At 37.3% G+C, this 19,331-nt stretch overlaps 1 protein-coding gene across 2 annotated transcripts in view; it reads right to left on the bottom strand.

Moving 5' to 3' along the window:
- Positions 1 to 19,331, bottom strand: part of RAB3GAP2 (RAB3 GTPase activating non-catalytic protein subunit 2) — a 57,303-nt gene that overhangs the window by 23,466 nt on the left and 14,506 nt on the right. The window contains exons 7-18 of one of the 2 annotated variants that reach the window (XM_034427851.3): positions 17,583 to 17,684; positions 16,944 to 17,043; positions 15,339 to 15,437; positions 11,365 to 11,513; positions 8,561 to 8,640; positions 8,378 to 8,467; positions 6,493 to 6,632; positions 5,546 to 5,762; positions 5,039 to 5,182; positions 4,006 to 4,088; positions 1,420 to 1,484; positions 612 to 702 (exon numbers count right to left, since the gene is read on the bottom strand). In XM_034427851.3, the coding sequence (XP_034283742.1) occupies positions 612 to 702; positions 1,420 to 1,484; positions 4,006 to 4,088; positions 5,039 to 5,182; positions 5,546 to 5,762; positions 6,493 to 6,632; positions 8,378 to 8,467; positions 8,561 to 8,640; positions 11,365 to 11,513; positions 15,339 to 15,437; positions 16,944 to 17,043; positions 17,583 to 17,684 (1,360 nt within the window). The remainder of the gene's footprint in view (positions 1 to 611; positions 703 to 1,419; positions 1,485 to 4,005; positions 4,089 to 5,038; positions 5,183 to 5,545; positions 5,763 to 6,492; positions 6,633 to 8,377; positions 8,468 to 8,560; positions 8,641 to 11,364; positions 11,514 to 15,338; positions 15,438 to 16,943; positions 17,044 to 17,582; positions 17,685 to 19,331) is intronic. The other variant, XM_034427852.3, reaches the window with a different exon arrangement.

Below are 19,331 nucleotides of genomic sequence, written 5' to 3'. Positions count from 1 at the left end.
GCTGCGCGATCATCAGAGGCTGTTTTTTTTACTTTTAAAAGCATTTTTTCTTCAGCCAAAAAAATGCTTTTAAAAGTAAAAAAAAGAAGCCTCTGATGATCGCGCGGCTCAGCTGGGATCGTCAGAGGCTTTTAAAAGCATTTTTACAACCTCTTCGGCCAAAGAGGTAGAGAAAATGCTTTTAAAAGTGTTTTTTTTTTAAAGTTGGCCACGCCCACCCAGTCAATTACCCCCCTCACCAAGCCACGCCCACAGAACCAATAGTAACAAATTTCACATTTCACCACTGCTCCTGTCCCCTGATGCCACCTCATCCCCAATGCTCTGTTCCCAATGCCAACATCCCCCTGCCAACACCAATGTCGCAAGCCACACAGAGATAGCCAAAGAGACGGGTGTGGCCCATAACATGCCCAGGTATGGTATAGTTCCTTAGAGAATTGTACTTCTTTCTTTCAAATGAAACTCAATTACCTACCCGGTAACAGCAGAAACAAGACCCGCAATATTATCAATGACTATCATATTCTTTCAAGGGAGCATAATTGAATTCTTATTCTGTATATCCTTTTGTGACATAACAGGCAGTCAGAAAAGAAATATTCACTTACCCTGATTTTTTAAGGTCTCCATCAATGTTTGTGTGATGTTCATCAGAAAAGAGAACGGCAAAGACTCATTTGCCAAGATTTTTTCTAAAGCCTATCAGTAGTAAAATATAATACAGACTTTCAAAGTTCACGCTACTATTCTTAAAAATAAAACATAGTAACGGTTTTCATACTGATATAAATCATTTGTTTCTATATTGCTTAACTATAGTATCTCTTGAGATGGAAACTTTGCTCCTCCTAAAGTAAACCCTAGGAGACATGGAGCTATAAAGAGAAAAATATGAAATGCCAATGAAATGGGTCCTTTGTTTATGATACGTCTTATTACAGAAATGGCTAGATTTATGCACTATGTAAACACAGAAACTGTGTTGTAAGTAAATCCAATTTGGAATTATTTTTAAATAATTTTATGTCATGCAGTCCTCCTTCAGGTAGCACATGTATAGTAGCTGCTGAGCCCTGAAATCAAATCTATAATAAGCAGGAGAGAAAATCAAGACCCACCACTATCAAACCTGCATGGTGACAGAAAAGAGAGCAGCTCCAATTCTTATACTCTCTCTTCCAATTTAAATAATTACAATGTGTGTACAATATTCTGCCTTTCCTCCGGTAAATATTGTCAAACTTCTTCCTACCAGCACCGAGGAGGACAAGAATTTGAAGCTAAAATCTCCTAGAAAAACATTCTAATCCCCAATTTAAAAATGGAGTTCAAAACAAATTTTAACAGAGAGTTAACAACCATTAATTTGCAGATATAAAGCAGATTAATCTGCCAAATAATGCATTTCCTAGTTACCTGTTTTTTAGTAGCAGGATATTTAATATCTAGTATTAATTCCTTTACTTCAACCTCAACCGTATCTGGAAAGAAAGATAACAAATATAATTTTAAAAAATCATTGAGACAGGAGGTTCTATACTCAAATTCTTCCCCTCGTAAATGACAGAGAACAGAATATTATTTGCTTAAGGCCGAATACCTTACAACCAGCTACTTCTGACTGGTATAAACTTAAAATTCCTGGTTTTTCTGTGTGTCACAGGACGTCACAGATGATCGTCATCTGTTTGCACTGCAGACAAGTCAGGATATGCTCCAATCCGATTAACACCAAGTAAAATAGTCTGTGTTCCTTCTAATCCTCTTATCTCAAGTGGTTGGTTAAAATGTGTTTCTCCAGCATCTTGACTGCTTTGAGAAGTTAGCTTCCCCATCTTCACAACAACCTCCAGGGCGATTCATTACACTGAAGCCATAGAACTGTGATCAAAACTACCACAAAGACCGGCACAGAAAAGTAAGAAGATAGAGTAAGGCAAGTGAACTGTTCTTTCTTGAGAAAGAAATTCACTGATAACTGATGGTTCAACATACCAGTCATACTTCCATAATGTAGACTTATATTATTATTATATTAGATTTTTATCCCATCTTTATTATTTTATAAGTAGCTCAAGGCAGCGAACATACATAATACAGGTAGTCCTTGGCTTAGAACCACAACTGAGCCCACATTTCCATTACTAATCAAAACAGTTAAATGAGTTTAACTTCCTTGCCACAGTTAAGTGAATCACTGCATTTGTTAAGTTAGTAACACGGTTGTAAAGTGAATCTGGCTTCCTGTTGACTTTGCTTGTCAGAAGGTCATTAAAAACTTATCACAGGACCCCAGAACACTATAACTATCATAAAGACACACCAGCCACCAAGTATCCCAATTCTGATTACGTGATCATGGGGATGCTACAACAGTCATTAAGTGTGAAAAACAGTCATAAGTCACTTTTTTCAGTACTGCTGTAACTTTGATCACTAAACCAATGGTTGTAAATCAAGGACTATGTGTATTCCCTCCTCCTACTTCCCCCCACAATAAAACCCTTTAAGGTGGGTTTTAGAAACCATGCACTGGTGGAATGCCAACTCAAACATGGAGATATGGAGGCTGGACAGATAGGGAAGGAAAACAGGCCATTACAAAAAAAGACTTGGTGTGCAGCACATGGGTGGAGGCAGGCAGGAAACATGAGAAAGAAACTCAGACTAATTTTGCATTAATTACCCTAGATAGAAGACTGGCAACCAATGCAACTCACGGAGCTAAGGTGTAACATGTGCTGTTCTAGAACACAACTAAAACTTCCAGATTTATTATTTCTTTATTTCTTTATTAAAGTTTTATACTGGCCACCTCCTCAATAAGATGATGCTGGGCGGTTTACAAGTTATATACTGTGTTTCCCCGAAAATAAGACCAGGTCTTATATTAAGTTTTGCTTCAAAAGACGGATTAGGGCCTATTTTCTGGTTAGGTCTTATTTTGGGGAAAATACGGTATTAAATGCACCCATCTGGCTGATAATCTTAACTGGGGCTTATTTTGGGGGTAGGGTTTATATTACGAGCATCCTGAAAAATCATGCTAGGACTTATTTTCTGGTTGGATCTTATTTTCGGGGAAACGGGGTAACAGCTAAAGACTTCTCTTCAAGGGCAGCCCCATGTAAGGTATATTACAGTAGTCCATCTGAGAGGTTACAAAGGCATGAGGGACCATGAGCAGAGGGTCTTGATCCAGAAATAGATCCAGAAATAGGATAGAATAGAATAACGAGTTGGAAGGGACCTTGGAGGTCTTCTAGTCCAACTCCCTGCTTGGGCAGGAAACCCTACACCATTTCAGACAAATGGCTATCCAATCTCTTCTTAAAAACTTCCAGTGTTGGAGCATTCACAATGTCTGGTGGCAAATTGTTCCACTGATTAATTGTTCTAACTGTCAGGAAATTTCTCCTTAGTTCTACTGGAAAGTTGCTTCTCTCCTTGATTAGTTTCCACCCATGTGCCACAAATGTTTGCAACTGGTGCACAACAAAAAGCTGTGCAGTTGCTCTTCAAGATTGCGCACAAGGTCTGGAAACACACATATACAAAACATTCTACCATGGTAACAAACACATTTAAAGCAGTCTATCAAATAACCAATGACTTGATTTTCCTCTGTTGCATTGCCAAAGTAATGTTGAACAAAATGCAATTTAGAAATATTGTAATTTGTAAGATTTAGTATTTAAATATTTGCTAATCATATTGGGAGATTATATAAACATTTCACTGTGCCATTCTAAGGTGACTAACAGTTATCAAAACTGAGTGTCTCGTGCAGGCTGCAATTCTATTTATATGCTGGCTACCACAAAATTAGGCCCAATTGCACAAAGTATTGACGTTTATATGTTTTGCACAGGAGGCACAACATTTCATTCAACACTAAATTAGGTTCAATCACCTTAAGTAAAACTGTAGTTTTATCATATTCATGACTTTTAAAAAGACACCAGTGTTATGACCTTGAATAGGAACAAATACAAAACCTACCCAAATTTAATGTCTTAGCTTTCAGCAAGGCCGCCAATTTCTTCAATAAATGCATATCCTTTGCTCGCTCACTCTTCTTGTCACTGGAAAATATTGAAAACGTTTACAATTATTTGTCTGCAACAGTACATATGAAACTGTGGTGGAAAAATAATAATTTGTCATTGCACTGATTCCTCTGTCAGTATTACTGAACAAGTCAGGCTATGGCTATGAAATATCAAAAACACCTGTCAGGCTGCCCCCATTTCCTTAGGAAGAAACGGATGCATATGAGGCAGCTGTGAGTTCACATTGTTGTGCATATAATAATGATTTGATCTGTAGATGGAATCCAGTCTCTATATGTGACTGTGTAATGAACCATGACCATTTATTAAACTTACGTGCCTGCCTGACTTTCAATACATCTGGACAGCTCGCCACAATCAAAGAAATTACATAAAATTAATAAAAGATAAATATAAAACATGGCAAGCAGTATGAAGCAAGGGGGCCTTACTCTCCCTCACCAAAGGCTGCTGACGAGAACGGGCCACCCGGATCTTGGGGGACACTCATTCCAGAGGTTTGAAAAAGGGAGTACACCCCTTTCAAATAACCAATTAAAAAGCAATTGTCATCTGACAACCTCCCTCACCATAGTGCTCTCCAATAGGGCTAGGTTCAATCTGTATTCAGAGAAAATTATATCACTTTTCACTAGATAAGTCAGAGGCGCTACTTAATACAAATGCATATTTCAAGAAATACTATGAGCAAAAGGGTGTAAAAGCAAGATGGTGGTAATTCTATACTATTGTTTTAGTAATTAAAATAGTAATACTATTACAAGGGGGGGGGAAATCTGGCTTTTCGGAATGTGCTGTTATTACAAGTGAATTTGCTAGAAAAAAAATCCTAGTATCTCTCAGAAGTAGAAACTGAGTATGTTAGATTATCCAATATCTGCATATTTTTAAAAAAACTTTATAATTCATCTCATAATATTGACTTAGTTCAATTATGCAATGTAAAGCTCAAGAAGTCTTACCTCAGAGCTAAATGGAAAGGTACGTGAACTGTTTTTACTGTTCCTGATACTGGATCAACAAGGCAAATCTGATAAGTCTGAGGCTGCCAACCCTGACTTGTTACGCTGTTCAACCCCATTATTTTATAGCCAGGATACAGCAACCTAAATATGGGTTTGATAGATATAATATAAAACATAACAACATAACAATCAACATACACTTTTGTACAAAACTATAGGCTCTAAAATATCAAATAATATTTCAATCTCATAAATAAATAGACTGCACAAATCTCATTATATAGGACAATTCCTGGGTAAATATAGTTTGTCAGTTTGCTTGCAGATTTAAAATTATTATTTCACATCTTTAATTTTTCTGCACTTGTATATGCTTACATAAAGCAGAAGGTAGCACATAGAACCCTGAATGAAAACATTTTGATGAGCTTAATTTCAATTATTTTTCTGGAGACTATTCTGCCTTACATTTTAAAATCTCCTCCATTACCAAAAATGTTTTACCTGCAGTGTTTTCCTACGTTGAAGGCTCCAACCCTTGGACCTTGTTGGGTACTCCATACTTCCAAAATTCCTCTCCTAGGAGCATAAATCACAAGGAACTGAGCCACTCTGCTTGGTCCCTGAGGGGTACTAGGTGGAGAAAAGTCTATCTTCATAGATTCCCTTTCATGTAGGTCTTCTGCAATCTGAATCCAACCAACCTGTGCATCACGATAGCCTGTATGTTATGGATAAATGGGTTAAGGTGCTAGTTGTATTTGAGTATAGTGACTAGTTACATTGCTGGACTAAGAGTGAGGAGACCCAGATTTTAATCCTCCTTTAGACATAGAACACAGAATGGTGACTTTAGACCAGTCTCTCTTAGGCCCTAGACTGGGAAGTTAAAAAACCACTGGACCACTGTAATAAATTACAATCTATAGTCTGAAAATTGAGAGGTCTTTATCCTGAGTGGATTGATTCAGGCTAGTAATAATCATATCTGTGTATAAACAAAATATACTGCTAAAAAAAATAAAGGGAACACAAGCAGAAGACATCCGAGATCTGAATGAATGAAATAGCCTTATTAAATACTTTGTTCGTTACATACAGTAGTTTATACACTGCTCAAACAACTAAAGGGAATACAAAACTACTGTATGTAACGAACAAAGTACTTAATAAAGCTATTTCATTCATTCAGATCTCGGATGTCTTCTGCTTGTGTTCCCTTTATTTTTTTGAGCAGTATATGTGAGAATTCAATACTACACTGCAATCTTACTATTCCAGAGCTGATCTGTACACTTCACAGTCTTTTGTAAATCTGAATATCTGATATTTTAAACACCAACATTCATTATTTTAAATTCATACTTAAAACTGAAATAAAAATTATCTCTCAAATGGATAAGTGACCATTGTTTAACCCCTCCAACTTATTAAAAGATGCTAAAAGGTACCTTTCCACATACGAACAGAAAGACCTCTTGCAACATCCAATAGAAGAATCCTTCCAAAATCATCAGTAATTGCTGCTAATGAATTACAAGGTGACAAACATATCCTTTCTCCATGTCGACGAGAATCTGGGATTCCAAACCTAGAGTTAAATAAAACCAAATCTAGAAAACAATCTCTAAATTTGGCTCCCCGATTACTAAATAAAGTAATGTGTTTTACAAAATCAGTAAATATATGGTTGTATTATTTTAATTCATTCTGGACTAATTTTTGTAGAAAACTTTTCTTCAACCAAGGTATATTGTATTACACTCAATCCAATACAAACAATTATTTCGTATTTGGATGATTCTTTCAAAGTACAGAAGTTTTAACAATATTACTAGTTCATAATTATTAGCAGTAAACTAAAATTTCAAGAACCCTTAACAATTATAGAAAAGCTCTAATTTAGAAAATTTACTGCATTTCACATGCCACAATATGAAAGAGTTCATATAACTGTTAATATTTGGTAATTCACAAAACACAATTTTAAAGGTTAATCAATTTTACTATTTCATGAACTTTTGTGGCATCACACCTAAAACAGTTATGAAGCACAGAGTGCTGTATGTCTTTTGGGTTGTTTCTGTTGATAGTTCTGTTGTGAAATATCACAGCTACCCAGGGGTGAAATGCTCCCGGTTCGGACCGGATCACCCGATCCTGTAGCGATGGCCGAGGGTGGTTTGGAGAAGCGATATCAAAAATCCCTGCCCCCCCATGAGCAGCTGAGCCACGCAATCATCAGAGGCTTTTTTAAATTATTTTTAAAAGCAATTTTTCTACAACCTCTTCAGACAAAAAAATGCTTTTAAAAGTAAAAAAAAAGCTTCTGATGATCCCGCGGCTCAGCTGGGATTGTCAGAGGCTTTTAAAAGCATTTTTTTACAACCTCTTCGGCTGAAGAGGTTGTAGAAAAAATGGTTTTAAAAGTAAAAAAAAAAAAGTTGGCCACACCCACCCAGTCACATTACCCACCACCACCATCAAGCCACGCCCACAGAACCGGTAGTAACAAATTTTACATTTCACCACTGCAGCTACCTCTTTGGAAATAAATGTAATTGCATTTGCCTCAGCAACTGGCAACCCCAAAAACCTAAAGAGGGCCCAGCTGGTTTATATTTGGGTTGGGAAACACCTTGGAATTTCAGGGTTGACGACTTGCTTGGGAAATAACAGCAACTATTTATGGGCAGGGTTACCTTTCAAAGTCAAATTTTAGGCTTATGTAAATTTGGAGGTTTGGGTTAGAATTCCAAGGCAATCAAATAGGGGCAGGTGCAAAACATGCAAAACAAACAATACATACATTTCTGTTGAACTATAATCCTAGCTTCTTTGGCTTTTTCTTAGACATTATGATCTGTAAACCTAATTAATGGTTTAAGCCTTTGAGAACCCAACCAAATGTACTTTACTCAAAACCAACTGTCTTTAGGATAATGTTTATTTCTGAGTCCAGGAAGAGGCTTTTTTTCTGTTTACCAAACTTATCCAGAGCTCACAATTCTTCTACACAAAAAATTAAATTTTGTTACACTAAAATTTAATTGCCATTCCAATGAAAGTGCAACAATATAAGAATCCCACATACTCCCAGAGTAAAGAGCAAAATGCTAGCTTCAGTCAATCTATTGCTACATAGGAAGAATCTCTTCAAGATAAATAGCTGCAGCAGGAGGAAAATAGAAACATCTTTATTGTGCACTAAACTGCACAATATATTTGTAGTCTGCCTATATGGTTATGGCTCCAGCATCCTCAGGGAATAATGGCAACCCCTGGAAATGAGATTATCTCATAATCTCTCTGGAAAAAGTAGCTTAAAAGACTTGCCTCACAGGTAAAGGAGTTGCAGGTTCAACCTTGGGTTTCTGCTTTTGCACAGGCTCTTCTTCCTGTTTGTTTTTCCAGCCAAGCCAGCCACTTCAATGCAAAGATTAAAATATCAATGCTTCACTTTAAAGGAAACACACAAAAGGAATAAATTGACTGCATCTTCCATCTATTATACATTACCTAGCAGCATTAAAGAATGCAGATGTCAGCTTACTTGCAACCGTGAAAGCAACATGAGACAATAATGGCTGTGAACTGCCCTAAAGAGAAGATAAAAATGCTGTTGTTTATAAATAGTGAAAAATAATTGATTCTTTTTTATTAACCTTAAGTTCTGAGAACCTTGTTTACAGAAATAAAACGGTCTGTGAGGTATAACTAACTTTCATCCTGCATCATCTGCTAAATTATATCATTTCAGAATAAGAAATTAACTTTTGTTTGCATTTTTTGATAATGTTCTAACTATACAGTAAAAGGTTTGAGAGCTTCCAATTTTGCAGGCTTAAAAATGTAGCTTTTTTGCCAAAAGTATATGGTGTCAATGTTGTTATTTTCTTTTCTTTACAAATTATTATTATTCATTTAACAGGAAAGAATTATACCAAGTAACTAATAGTGATTGTGAATATAAACTCATATTATCAACTATTAACAATTCCCTATATATAATAAGCATACTGTATAAGAGAAATACACAGAATAGGAAAAGAAAGCCCCACATAAAAATAACATTATTAAATAATATGCTCAACTCTTTCAAAATTTCCTAGCATAAAAATCTTGTGCTAACATAACTGACCAGAGGCAGAAGACATAATAGGGGTAGAAGTGTAAATTTTTGCAAAAGATAAGAGAAGACCATAGCAAGATCCATGAATTATGGTGTTTGCTTTGAGGCCCATCAACCACATATAAAACAGTATTTCAGAAAGTCAGATATTAATTGGCAAAATATACACCAATCCCCATAATTTATTTTAATAGGGATTACTTTCTTTCTTAAAGTAAGAACTTTTACACAAATCTATGTAAAGTTCAGTTCTAGAGGTGGTGATAAACTACAGGTAGTTCTTGAGTTATGACAGCAATTAGGATTGCCATCAGTAAGTGATGTGGTTGTAAAGCATGATATCAAATGATTGCATCAGTAGTGGGTTTCAATTTCATTTGCTACCCTTTTGCTCGTGGGCGTACTCACACATGCGACACTTCTGCACATGCGCAGAGATGTCCGGGCGGGTGAACAGAGCCTCCTGCCGTAGCGGCTACCAGTTCGCCCGATTCAGGGCGAACTGGTAACAACCCACCACTGGACTGCATTATTGGCACTAACCTTGAGACACGGGTTGTTAAACACAAGGCAGATGGAGTCCCAAATAAGAAGCAGGGGGTGGGTGTTTCAGGGGAGTGAGGGAGGCCCAGAGAAGCCCAGCATAGTGTGGAGTAGAGGGAGAAGAGGGAGCAGGAAATGTGTATATAAGCACAGGAAGACACAAGGTGCATGCATGTGTTTGTGCAAACACAAGGAGGCCGAGGGAAGGCGGGTGCTAATGGATGTGTTCCTCTGTGCAGAGAAGCCCAAGGAAGGCACAGTGAATGTGAGTGAAGAAAACTGAGGGGAGGGGGGGACTTACTGGAATGACTTGTGACCTTCCCTGCTGGATTCTCAATTGATTATGCTTGTAGAAAGCCAACACAAAAAGTCAGCAATAGCAATCACATAACCACAGATGCAGGTCACATTTACCACTGCAACCAGGTAAATGTGAGCTGGTTGCCAAGAATCCTAACTTAGTTCACTACAACAGCCAGAATTTAAAAACAGTAAATCCCTTCATTCGGTGCCATCCGAACTTTGAACAATCACTAAATAAATGGTCATAATTCCAGGACTACCTGTAAGCTAATTAGACTATAATGACTAAAGAGGACTCATCAAATCCCAACATAATTTCTGCCTTTCCCATTCAAAAACTTCATTGAAACTAAGACTATTCGTTAAAAATTCAGCTTTGAAACCTTAACAACAACTTCTTCCTTGCAGTTCTGTTGGAAAGGACAGAGGGTAGGTTCCAAAGCTTTATGCTTCAGATTTAGCATAATATTTCAAATGTAGTCAATTCCATCCACCGGAAAGAATTTTTATTAATTTATCAAAGATATATCCAGGACGCTTTATGAACTACTGTAGCAGAGTTTTTAAAAAGACATTACTCTGGTTTCCCTTTTTCATTTAAAAAAACAGGAATGTGAATTTCCGATTTGTAGCTAGTGAGGCATAATCATATATTATGGGTACAATATATATTCTGCATAAGAATCTTACAAAAGTTGCTTAGGCAGGAAAACATACGCTAAGCATGAAAGGAGGTTTAAAAAGTTTTTTAAAGTTCTGTAGTTGACACCTGATGACTGCATCCATATAGTTTTCTTGGCAGCTATACAAAGATTGTTTGATATTGCCTTCTTCTAGGAAATATTTCTCAATCTACCCTACAGATATGAATTTCCAAGCATGCCTCTGACTGTTATCCAAGCCCAAACCTGACATTAACCAAGATTGAGTAGATACTGCCCCCTGCTGTGGCCCTCTGGGCAAATTTCTTACCTGAGAACTTTGTGTTCAGCACTAGAGCAATGTCCATTAAATTCTACCCTACAGAAATTCTTTGGGGTTTTTTCCCTCCAAAAATTCATGTTAGTTACCTTTGGAGAAGGGGAAGGCACAAGAGGGTTTGGTTTCTGCAATTGTTGAATATTTGGAAGATTGTAATGTGAACTAGGTCACCAAACCAGTAGATCCTGATCGACAATAATATCATTAGGCAGGTGAAAGTTTCTTTAATTAAAAAGTAAGCTGCTCTTAGTTTCATTTTCCATTAGCAGCAAAGCAATAACTCAGAACAGAATCACAGGAAAAGAAGTGGGTCTTTTATCCAGCCCATTGCACTTTACACCTACTGGCTGAGCAAGTTCTTTACCTCAAGGGCATAGAAGAATCCAGTGAAAGGATTAGACCCCACAGTAATATACTGAGACATAGCAGGAGGATTATTCTTTATAGCTGCATTAAATCCGCCAATAGTGGAAGCAGTCTTCATCTGATCAAAAGGTGATAAAGTCATGATACCTATATGAGATAATGAAAATAAAGCTCTGAAAAAGAAGTTTCTAAAATTCTAGTATCTGTTCTGGAATTGATCCAAATAAGTTCAAAATTAAGGATTCTTAACTTAAATATATATATACAGTTACTATACAATTAAAAGTGTGCTATGTTGAAGCAGGCGCTTCTATATATATAGCAAAAGCAAGACACATTCTTCATAATTTTTTGAAGGTTTTCAAAGTTAAAAACTATATTATAAAGATCAATTTTGTCCCATTGAATCTGGCTTAGCAAGAAAGAGTTGCAGATTCTGAATTCTAAATTATTCATATATTGTTTTAAAAAAATAGTATCAGGATTAATCCAGAATGACTTCACATAATTTTATTTATTTTATTGTCCTCAACTTACAATTACAATTGAGCCCAACATTTGTGTTGCTAAGTGAATCATTTGTAAAGTGAATTTGCCCCATTTTACAACTTTTCTGCCACAGCTGTTAAATGAATCATTGCAGTTGTTAAATTAGTGTCATGGTTGTTAAACGAATCTGGCTTCCTCCTTGACTTTGCTTGTAAGAAAGTCGCAAAAGGGGATCGATCACACGACCCTGGGACACTGCAATTGTCATAAGTATGAATCAGTTGCCAAGTGCCTGAACTTTGATCATATGACTATTTGGGGGGGGGGGTTGCTGCAATGGTCATGTGAAAAATGGTCATGTGACTTTTTTCAGTGGTGTTGTAACTTTGAATGGTCACTAAAAGAACTGTTGTAAGTCAAGGACTTACAAATATATTATTAAAAAACAAAAATGAAAACAAAACTTTAAAACATTATTAAAATATTACATTTGTACACAGTTAAAATGATAAAACACTTAAAAAAATTAAAAGGCCTTATCAGGTACTGTTAAGTTGATCTTGATCCTGCTAGCCATTTAGAAAGCCTTTAAGACCTGGCTGTGTTCCAAAGCATGTGGTTGGAAGGACAGCCTGTGATGTGTTGATTAATTGACGTAATAAAAAATGTACCTCTCCAGAACAATGATTTATAAATTCTGAAGTCCAGACCAAGATCAATGACAACTCCATCCTATCAGCAATGTGTTACTGAACTGTTATAAATATTATAAGGATATTGTAATGAAACTAGGGAAAGGTATCATTTTTCAACCAGTAGGCCACATCTTGCCTTCATATTCTCCCTCCAGGAATGATATCATGGTGATATCATATCATGAGATTTGCAAGGGGGGGGGCGGGGGGGGCATTTTTGAAATTTTAACTTAAATCAGTTTGTTTCCCTTAAGACCCAAACACACACACAAAAAAACCATTTAGTTCCTAGGAAACACTTAGATTTATAGTGGATGAAATGGATGACTTCCCTAAAATCAAGGCTTGAGGCACCCACGTCATGGCTTAATCATTTATACCTGACCATCTTTCAGTCCTAATTATTTGGAAAGGGAGGGGTGTCCTGAGTTATAAGCAAATCAGCTGGAAGGCTGCATGCAATTTACTGAATCTTTATTCCAGCCAAAGGTCAGAGATAGAATAACTAATAAATAAATAAAAAAGTAAAGTAAAAGCAATAGCACTTAAACATATATACCACTTCATACTTCTTTATAAACCTCTGCTGTTTACACTGTCAGCATATTGCACCCAACAATCTTGGTCCTCATTTTACCAACTTCAGAAGGATAGAAGGCTGAGTCAACCTTGAGCTGGTGAGAATCAAGCTGCCAAACTGCTGGCAGTCAGCAGTCAGCAGAAGTAGCTTGCAGTACAATATTGCATTCTAATCACTGCACCACCACGGCTCTAATACAGATCATTGTAATAATTGATAACAAAAATATATTAAACTGTGGGAGACCTTTTACTAATAGATGCCAAATTTTCAGGGCTCGTGCATAACATTTTGCTGTTATAAATGATTTACAATCTGAAAAAAGGATGAAAATGTATTGTCAGATTGCCCAGGATACTGATGTAAAAGAGGTAAGATATAGGCATTATAAACACAACTAGAACAAATCAGCATGTGTTGAACCATTTCAACATCCCAATTCCACACAAACATGTTTCTCAGCTGGGATTTTATAGAAACTTCCTTGTAGTAATACCAAACACAAAATATTATGTCTTGCCCAAAAGAAAGCTTTCCTTAGTTTGGGGGATGTCAATGAAGTGAGGTGATTGGCTATTCTCCAAACCCATTTGTCACCCAAGTTCTATTTCTTTATGACAAGTTACAGTATTTACTTCTGCCTGAAATGTAATGTCATTAAATCTTTTGAGAAGATGTGTTTGATACAATCATGGCCCAAGGCTTGTAGTAACTCTGATGATAAACCCACAAGTGATTAGGGATATTTTTTATGACATTGTTCCAACTTAAGGGGCAATATTACTACATTCGTGTTGGGAGCACTGAAGCACTTGCAGGTTGAGAGGATTAGCTGGTGACATCACGGTTGCCCGAGGGACGCCCATGGGGGCTCCTTTCATGTCCCCATTAAGCTGCCCACCAAAATGATCTCACCCCGGATATCTTGCTGTGGGACAATTCGCTGCAGGACAAGAGTTATACTAATATCAAAGAAATGGTAGAATAGAATAATTAAGGAAAGGATGCAAAAGGAGGGACAGAATGAAATGTGAATGGCAAAAATTAAAATATTTTTTTATTTATTTTAAATAATTAAATTTTTAAATTATCCTGTGACGAGTTGTCCCACTGCAAGTTGGCCATGGTGAGTTGTCCTGTGGCAAATTGTCTATGTGAGTTTTCCATAGCGAGTTGGTTGTGGTGAGTTGGCAGCAGCGAGTTGGCTGTGGCAAGTTGTCCCATTCCACTATCACAGTAGACCACTTTCTAACTCCTGGGTTGACAGGAGTTGGAACAGGTGACGGGAGCTCACCCCATCACATGGCCACAGATTTTCAAACATGAGCCTGCCAATAGTCAGCCCTGCCTCCTAACTACACTCCTATCAATCATTATTAATGGGAGAAGTCCCACTGGCCCTTCAGCCAGGATCAACGTCCATGCTCCAATTTTAGGCATCCCTGTTTCTAGTCTGAGAAGTACATTAGTTACCTTCTGGGAGCTGCTGGTATAGATCTTAGAAATATAGTTTGGGGCACTTCAGCACTTCCACCTGGCTTCATACAGTACCTGGGCTAAAGTTTTAGCTTAAAACAGTTTCAAAGCAGTCAGTATTAATTCACCTTCTTTGATAAAATAGAATTATTTGATGGGATTTGTAGATCTCAATGCTGTCTGAGAGAAGTCTATCTGCAGATTATCAATCTTTGCTTTAAACTCTCTCCAGTACAATATACATGATTTTTAAAAGGTAATTCATGGTGAATAAGGATTACAATGGCATGGGCCCAGGGTACTTGCAGGACTACCTCCTACCGGCCTCCCACCACCAGTGCGCTCACATAGGACTGCCCTCCTCTGGGTCCCATCGGCCAGACAGTGTCGGCTGGCGGCTCCCAGGATGAGGGCGTTCTCTGTGGTTGCACCGACCCTCTGGAATGGTTTACCCACTGGGCTCTGGACGGCCCCCAACCTCTGCACCTTCCGCACCTAAAGACATGGCTCTTTCAGCAAATTCCCTGATCTGCTGTGCATTTTAATTTGGGAGATTTGGGATTTTTAAATCGTATTTTAACATTTTAATTCTATTTATTGTTGGGTTGTTTTATTCTGTGAGCTGCCCCGAGTCCCTGGGGAGACGGGCAGCATATAAATATGACAATAAATAAATAAATAAATAAATAAATAAATAATAAATTCAGTAAGGGTGATCAATGTAATACTTACCAACACTAACATGATCAACAATAGTATCCACATCCTGCAAACCCCATTTCTTATAGGCTAGTGGAGGTGGCTGAACATTTTCATTGCCTGCAGCTGTAGCTGGCCAATTGATTAGAGATAAATCAGAAAGAATAGTTATTTTTAAAAGGTTTAACATGGATTGGTCAACACATAATATATTACAAAAATATTTTTAATTGTAAAGTATAGAATAAATTGCACTGTTTATATTACGAGTGCCAGTTTGGTGTATAGGTAATTTTTGGGTTACAATAGCAATTGGAACCAGGAATTTCATTACTAAGCAAATAGTTGTAAAGCACCAAATCATGTGACTACACTGCTTAACTATGGCAATTCCAAAAGTCCTGGTTGCCATTATTACTTCATGACTTCAGATGATCACAATTTCAAACTTCCTGGTGGCTTCCCCCTTGACTGCTTGCAGGAAACTGGCAGGAAACGTCAGAAATCATGATCACATGACCATGGGGGCACTACTATGACATGATCACGAGCCAAGTACCAAGTATCTGGATTCCAATGATATGACCATGGAGACACAATGATTGCTGGAATTCTTAAGACCCATCATAATCCCCTCATTTAGGATCACTGAATTGACACTGAACGAATGATAGTAACCCAAGAATTACCTGTAATTAAAGGCTCTGGGCTAGAAACTGGGAGAGTACAAGTTTTAATCCATATAAATGCCAGCTGACGAGTTTGGGCCAGTCACTCTGTCAGCCCTAGGTAGAAAGCAATGGCAAACCACTTCTGAAATGTTGCTAAGAAAACTGCAAAGACTTGCCCCTAGAATCACCAGGAATCAAGAGTGAATTGAAAGCCTAAAAAACCTATATTAAAGAAAGAAAAGCTACTAAAACTGAAGTCCTACATATAACTTGCTTATGAGTACAGTAAGTCCTACTGATCTCAACAGACCTACTTCCATGTAGACATACATACAACTCTAGCCACTATAGCACACTAAATGAGTAATCAATATTAAAATCCTTGCTCAACTACAACATTTAGTTGATAGCCTTTAGAAATCCACAGGAGTTTTGCAAGGATGTGGGTTGCTACCATAATAGCTAGCTTAAACGTTATAAATGTATTGGTATGTTTCTTTTTCCCCCTGCAAACTATCTAGAGATATATTAACATTATTAAGCCCTCTTACTTTTTTAGAAAATACAGCAATTAAAAAGGAATTTATCTAGTTCATACCAGCACACTATTCAGGTATTAACATACAAAAAGTGTGAGTTTAAGAAATAAATGATCTGATCTTGCATGATTTGGAAAAATTCATTTCTGGTACCTGGCACAATCATACGCCAGTATGTCAAAAACGTATAAAGTCAAAACTCTTCTGAAATTTCACACAAGAATTATTAGAACACACACATACACACATAAACACACATTGTATATTAAATCAAGCTTGTATTAAACTTAGGGGTTTTATACGACTAAGGGTTTCACAAGCAGTACATTGGTATGCCCTGAACAAACTGTATGATAGAAAAGTAAAACTATGTCCTTTTATAGCAAGTATTGCTAAGAAAGAAACTATTTTAATAAGGCTGGACATACCCCTGGCTACTTGATTTCGACAAGCCCGGAGAGACTGAAATAAGCTAAAACCGTCAATTGTCACAATTGCTGAAGGATATAGGATGCTCAGTTCCTCATTCTAAATAAAAAGAAAGATAATAATCACTTCAAGACAAAAACAATATATATGCAAGTACCCACATATGCTATCCTGATTGCTTGTTTACTGTTTCTACAGAAGCACTAAATCCCCACCCAGAGAGGCAGTCTATGGACATTGCTGCATCAGCATCAATATCTGACTTTAGCTATTGCGAGAGCACAAATAGCTGCTGGAATTAATATAAATTTTATACAGCACAATTCTCAAATATTTTGGTGAGGCATAGAATATAAGATATCACTGATGCTGTCCTTAGCTCAGCAAGCAAATAGTCAGTGGAACACTATTGTATATCTCTTGTGTCAACTATATGGCCTGAGTTTAATTCACATTCCTGCAATTAAATTAACACCACAAAATGGGCTGCCAATGCTGAACAACGACTTATATTTGCAAATATAAGCATACCTATCCATACATATTTGTAAAAGCAAGCTTGACTTCAGAAATATTTACACAGGAGAGAACACTTAATTTTGTTACAATTTCAGTACTTTGTGCATCTATTTTAATACCTGTTCTGTTACTCCAGGATGGCGTGGAATCTCATAAGTTCTACATTTCAGCTGCAGGACAGGGTCTTCATTTAAAAGCTGTGCCAGAAGTAATACTCCACTCTTTAAAAAATGAAATACATTTTATAGGAAGAAAATTCAAAATATTTCCTGTTGTAATTCAGTGATGTGTATTAGCTCACACATCAAACCCTGTATGCTTTATAATTGTTTTAGCTTTTTATTTGTATGTGTTTGTTTTGAGCAAGTGGTTGTTGTTGTTTTTAATTCTTTGAGCCATTCATAGTCATGTAGAGTCATGATGTGCAGCTCTATACATTGAATGAATAAATTAATATTGTTTTGAAGGGTGCTGATTGTTCCATTTTGTTTTTTGTTTTTCACCTCCTTTATGAACTTGAATAGTTACATATTTATGCCTGCTATCAAGATACAATTTGTTTGTTCAATCAATGACCAGCAACATAAAATAATAAAAAGGAAAATAAACAATAACAATTACAATTAGGATTGACAGTGAGAAATAGCTGCAATTATATAATGGCAACTGTAAAATAAATCAAATTTGGTATACTCTGAACCCTCAAAGAACCAGAGCAAGATCAGAAGATGTGGTGAGACCTGGCCCATAGAATCACCAAGAGTTCGACACGACTGAATGGGTAACATCATCATCATTTACCCAGCATTAATAAATCTAATATAATAAAACTATACACTAAAATATATGCCCTCTAACTGTGAATCTTTCCATGGATTTGCATGACTGCTCCCCGCAGATGGTGCATGATTTCAGCTAAAGGCACATTTGGTTTGTGGGGTTTCCAACAAGTGTGATGTGCATATCTAGGTACTCTGAAAGACGTTTTGCCTTTCAATAGTGAGTCAATGTACACCCTAAATTGGCCTGTTTTTCAAGGCTCTTTTCTAAGAAAAAAAAATCTTGAAAGAAATACAGCTTTTTTAAAAACAAAGCCTTTCCATTACAGAATTAACTACCAAGGCCTGACAGCACAGAATATGCTGAGTGATGGCAAACCTTTTTCTGCACCGAGCGTCTGGAAGAACCCAGAAGAGGAGCTGCCCAGGGCGCATGCGTGGGCCCAAAAATGAACTTCTGGTTTCAGCTACTGAACTTCCGGTTTCAGCCAGCTACTCTTCCAGGTTTCTGGCGCACATGCGAACATGACGATCAGTTGGCCAGCGCGCATGCTCATGCAGGAAAATGGAAGACCAGCTCTTCCAGTTTCCGGCACTGCCGCATGCAAAAAGGCCAGCTGATTGTCACGTGTGCATACGGGCCAAAAACCCAGAAGAGGAACAGGCGATGCCGCGCATGCAAGGCAATATGGCTCCACGTGCCACTTTGGGCACGTGTGCCATAGGTTCGTCATCATGGGTCTAGCTCTTGGGGAGGACTAATGAGATCATGAAGACTTTGCAACATTCTCTTGGCATAAGAGCTCATATAGTAAGCTCTTAATTGGGTCATGAGTAAGGTTCTCCAGATTTCCAAGGGAAGATTATTTCAGACAACCAGAGTCTGACAAGTGAAAAACACGGATTCCGATCTTCCTCTTGCTTCCTGCCCTTTCAGATCTCTTCAGTACATGTGTACCGGAAGGGTAAGCTATATTTGATGCAGGTTATCTTGCAGTTAAGTGGCCACCTAGAAACATCATGCCAGAGGCGACTCTATGTGGCTTATATTATTTTATAGTTAAAACTAGCACTTTGAATTCTGCTAAA

This window comes from Pantherophis guttatus, chromosome 1 (assembly GCF_059756535.1).
Source record: "Pantherophis guttatus breed Tessera chromosome 1, ASM5975653v1, whole genome shotgun sequence".
Taxonomy (NCBI): Eukaryota; Metazoa; Chordata; class Lepidosauria; order Squamata; family Colubridae; genus Pantherophis; species Pantherophis guttatus.
Note: the sequence above shows the minus strand (reverse complement) of the source record. Positions and strands in the feature narration are given on the sequence as shown.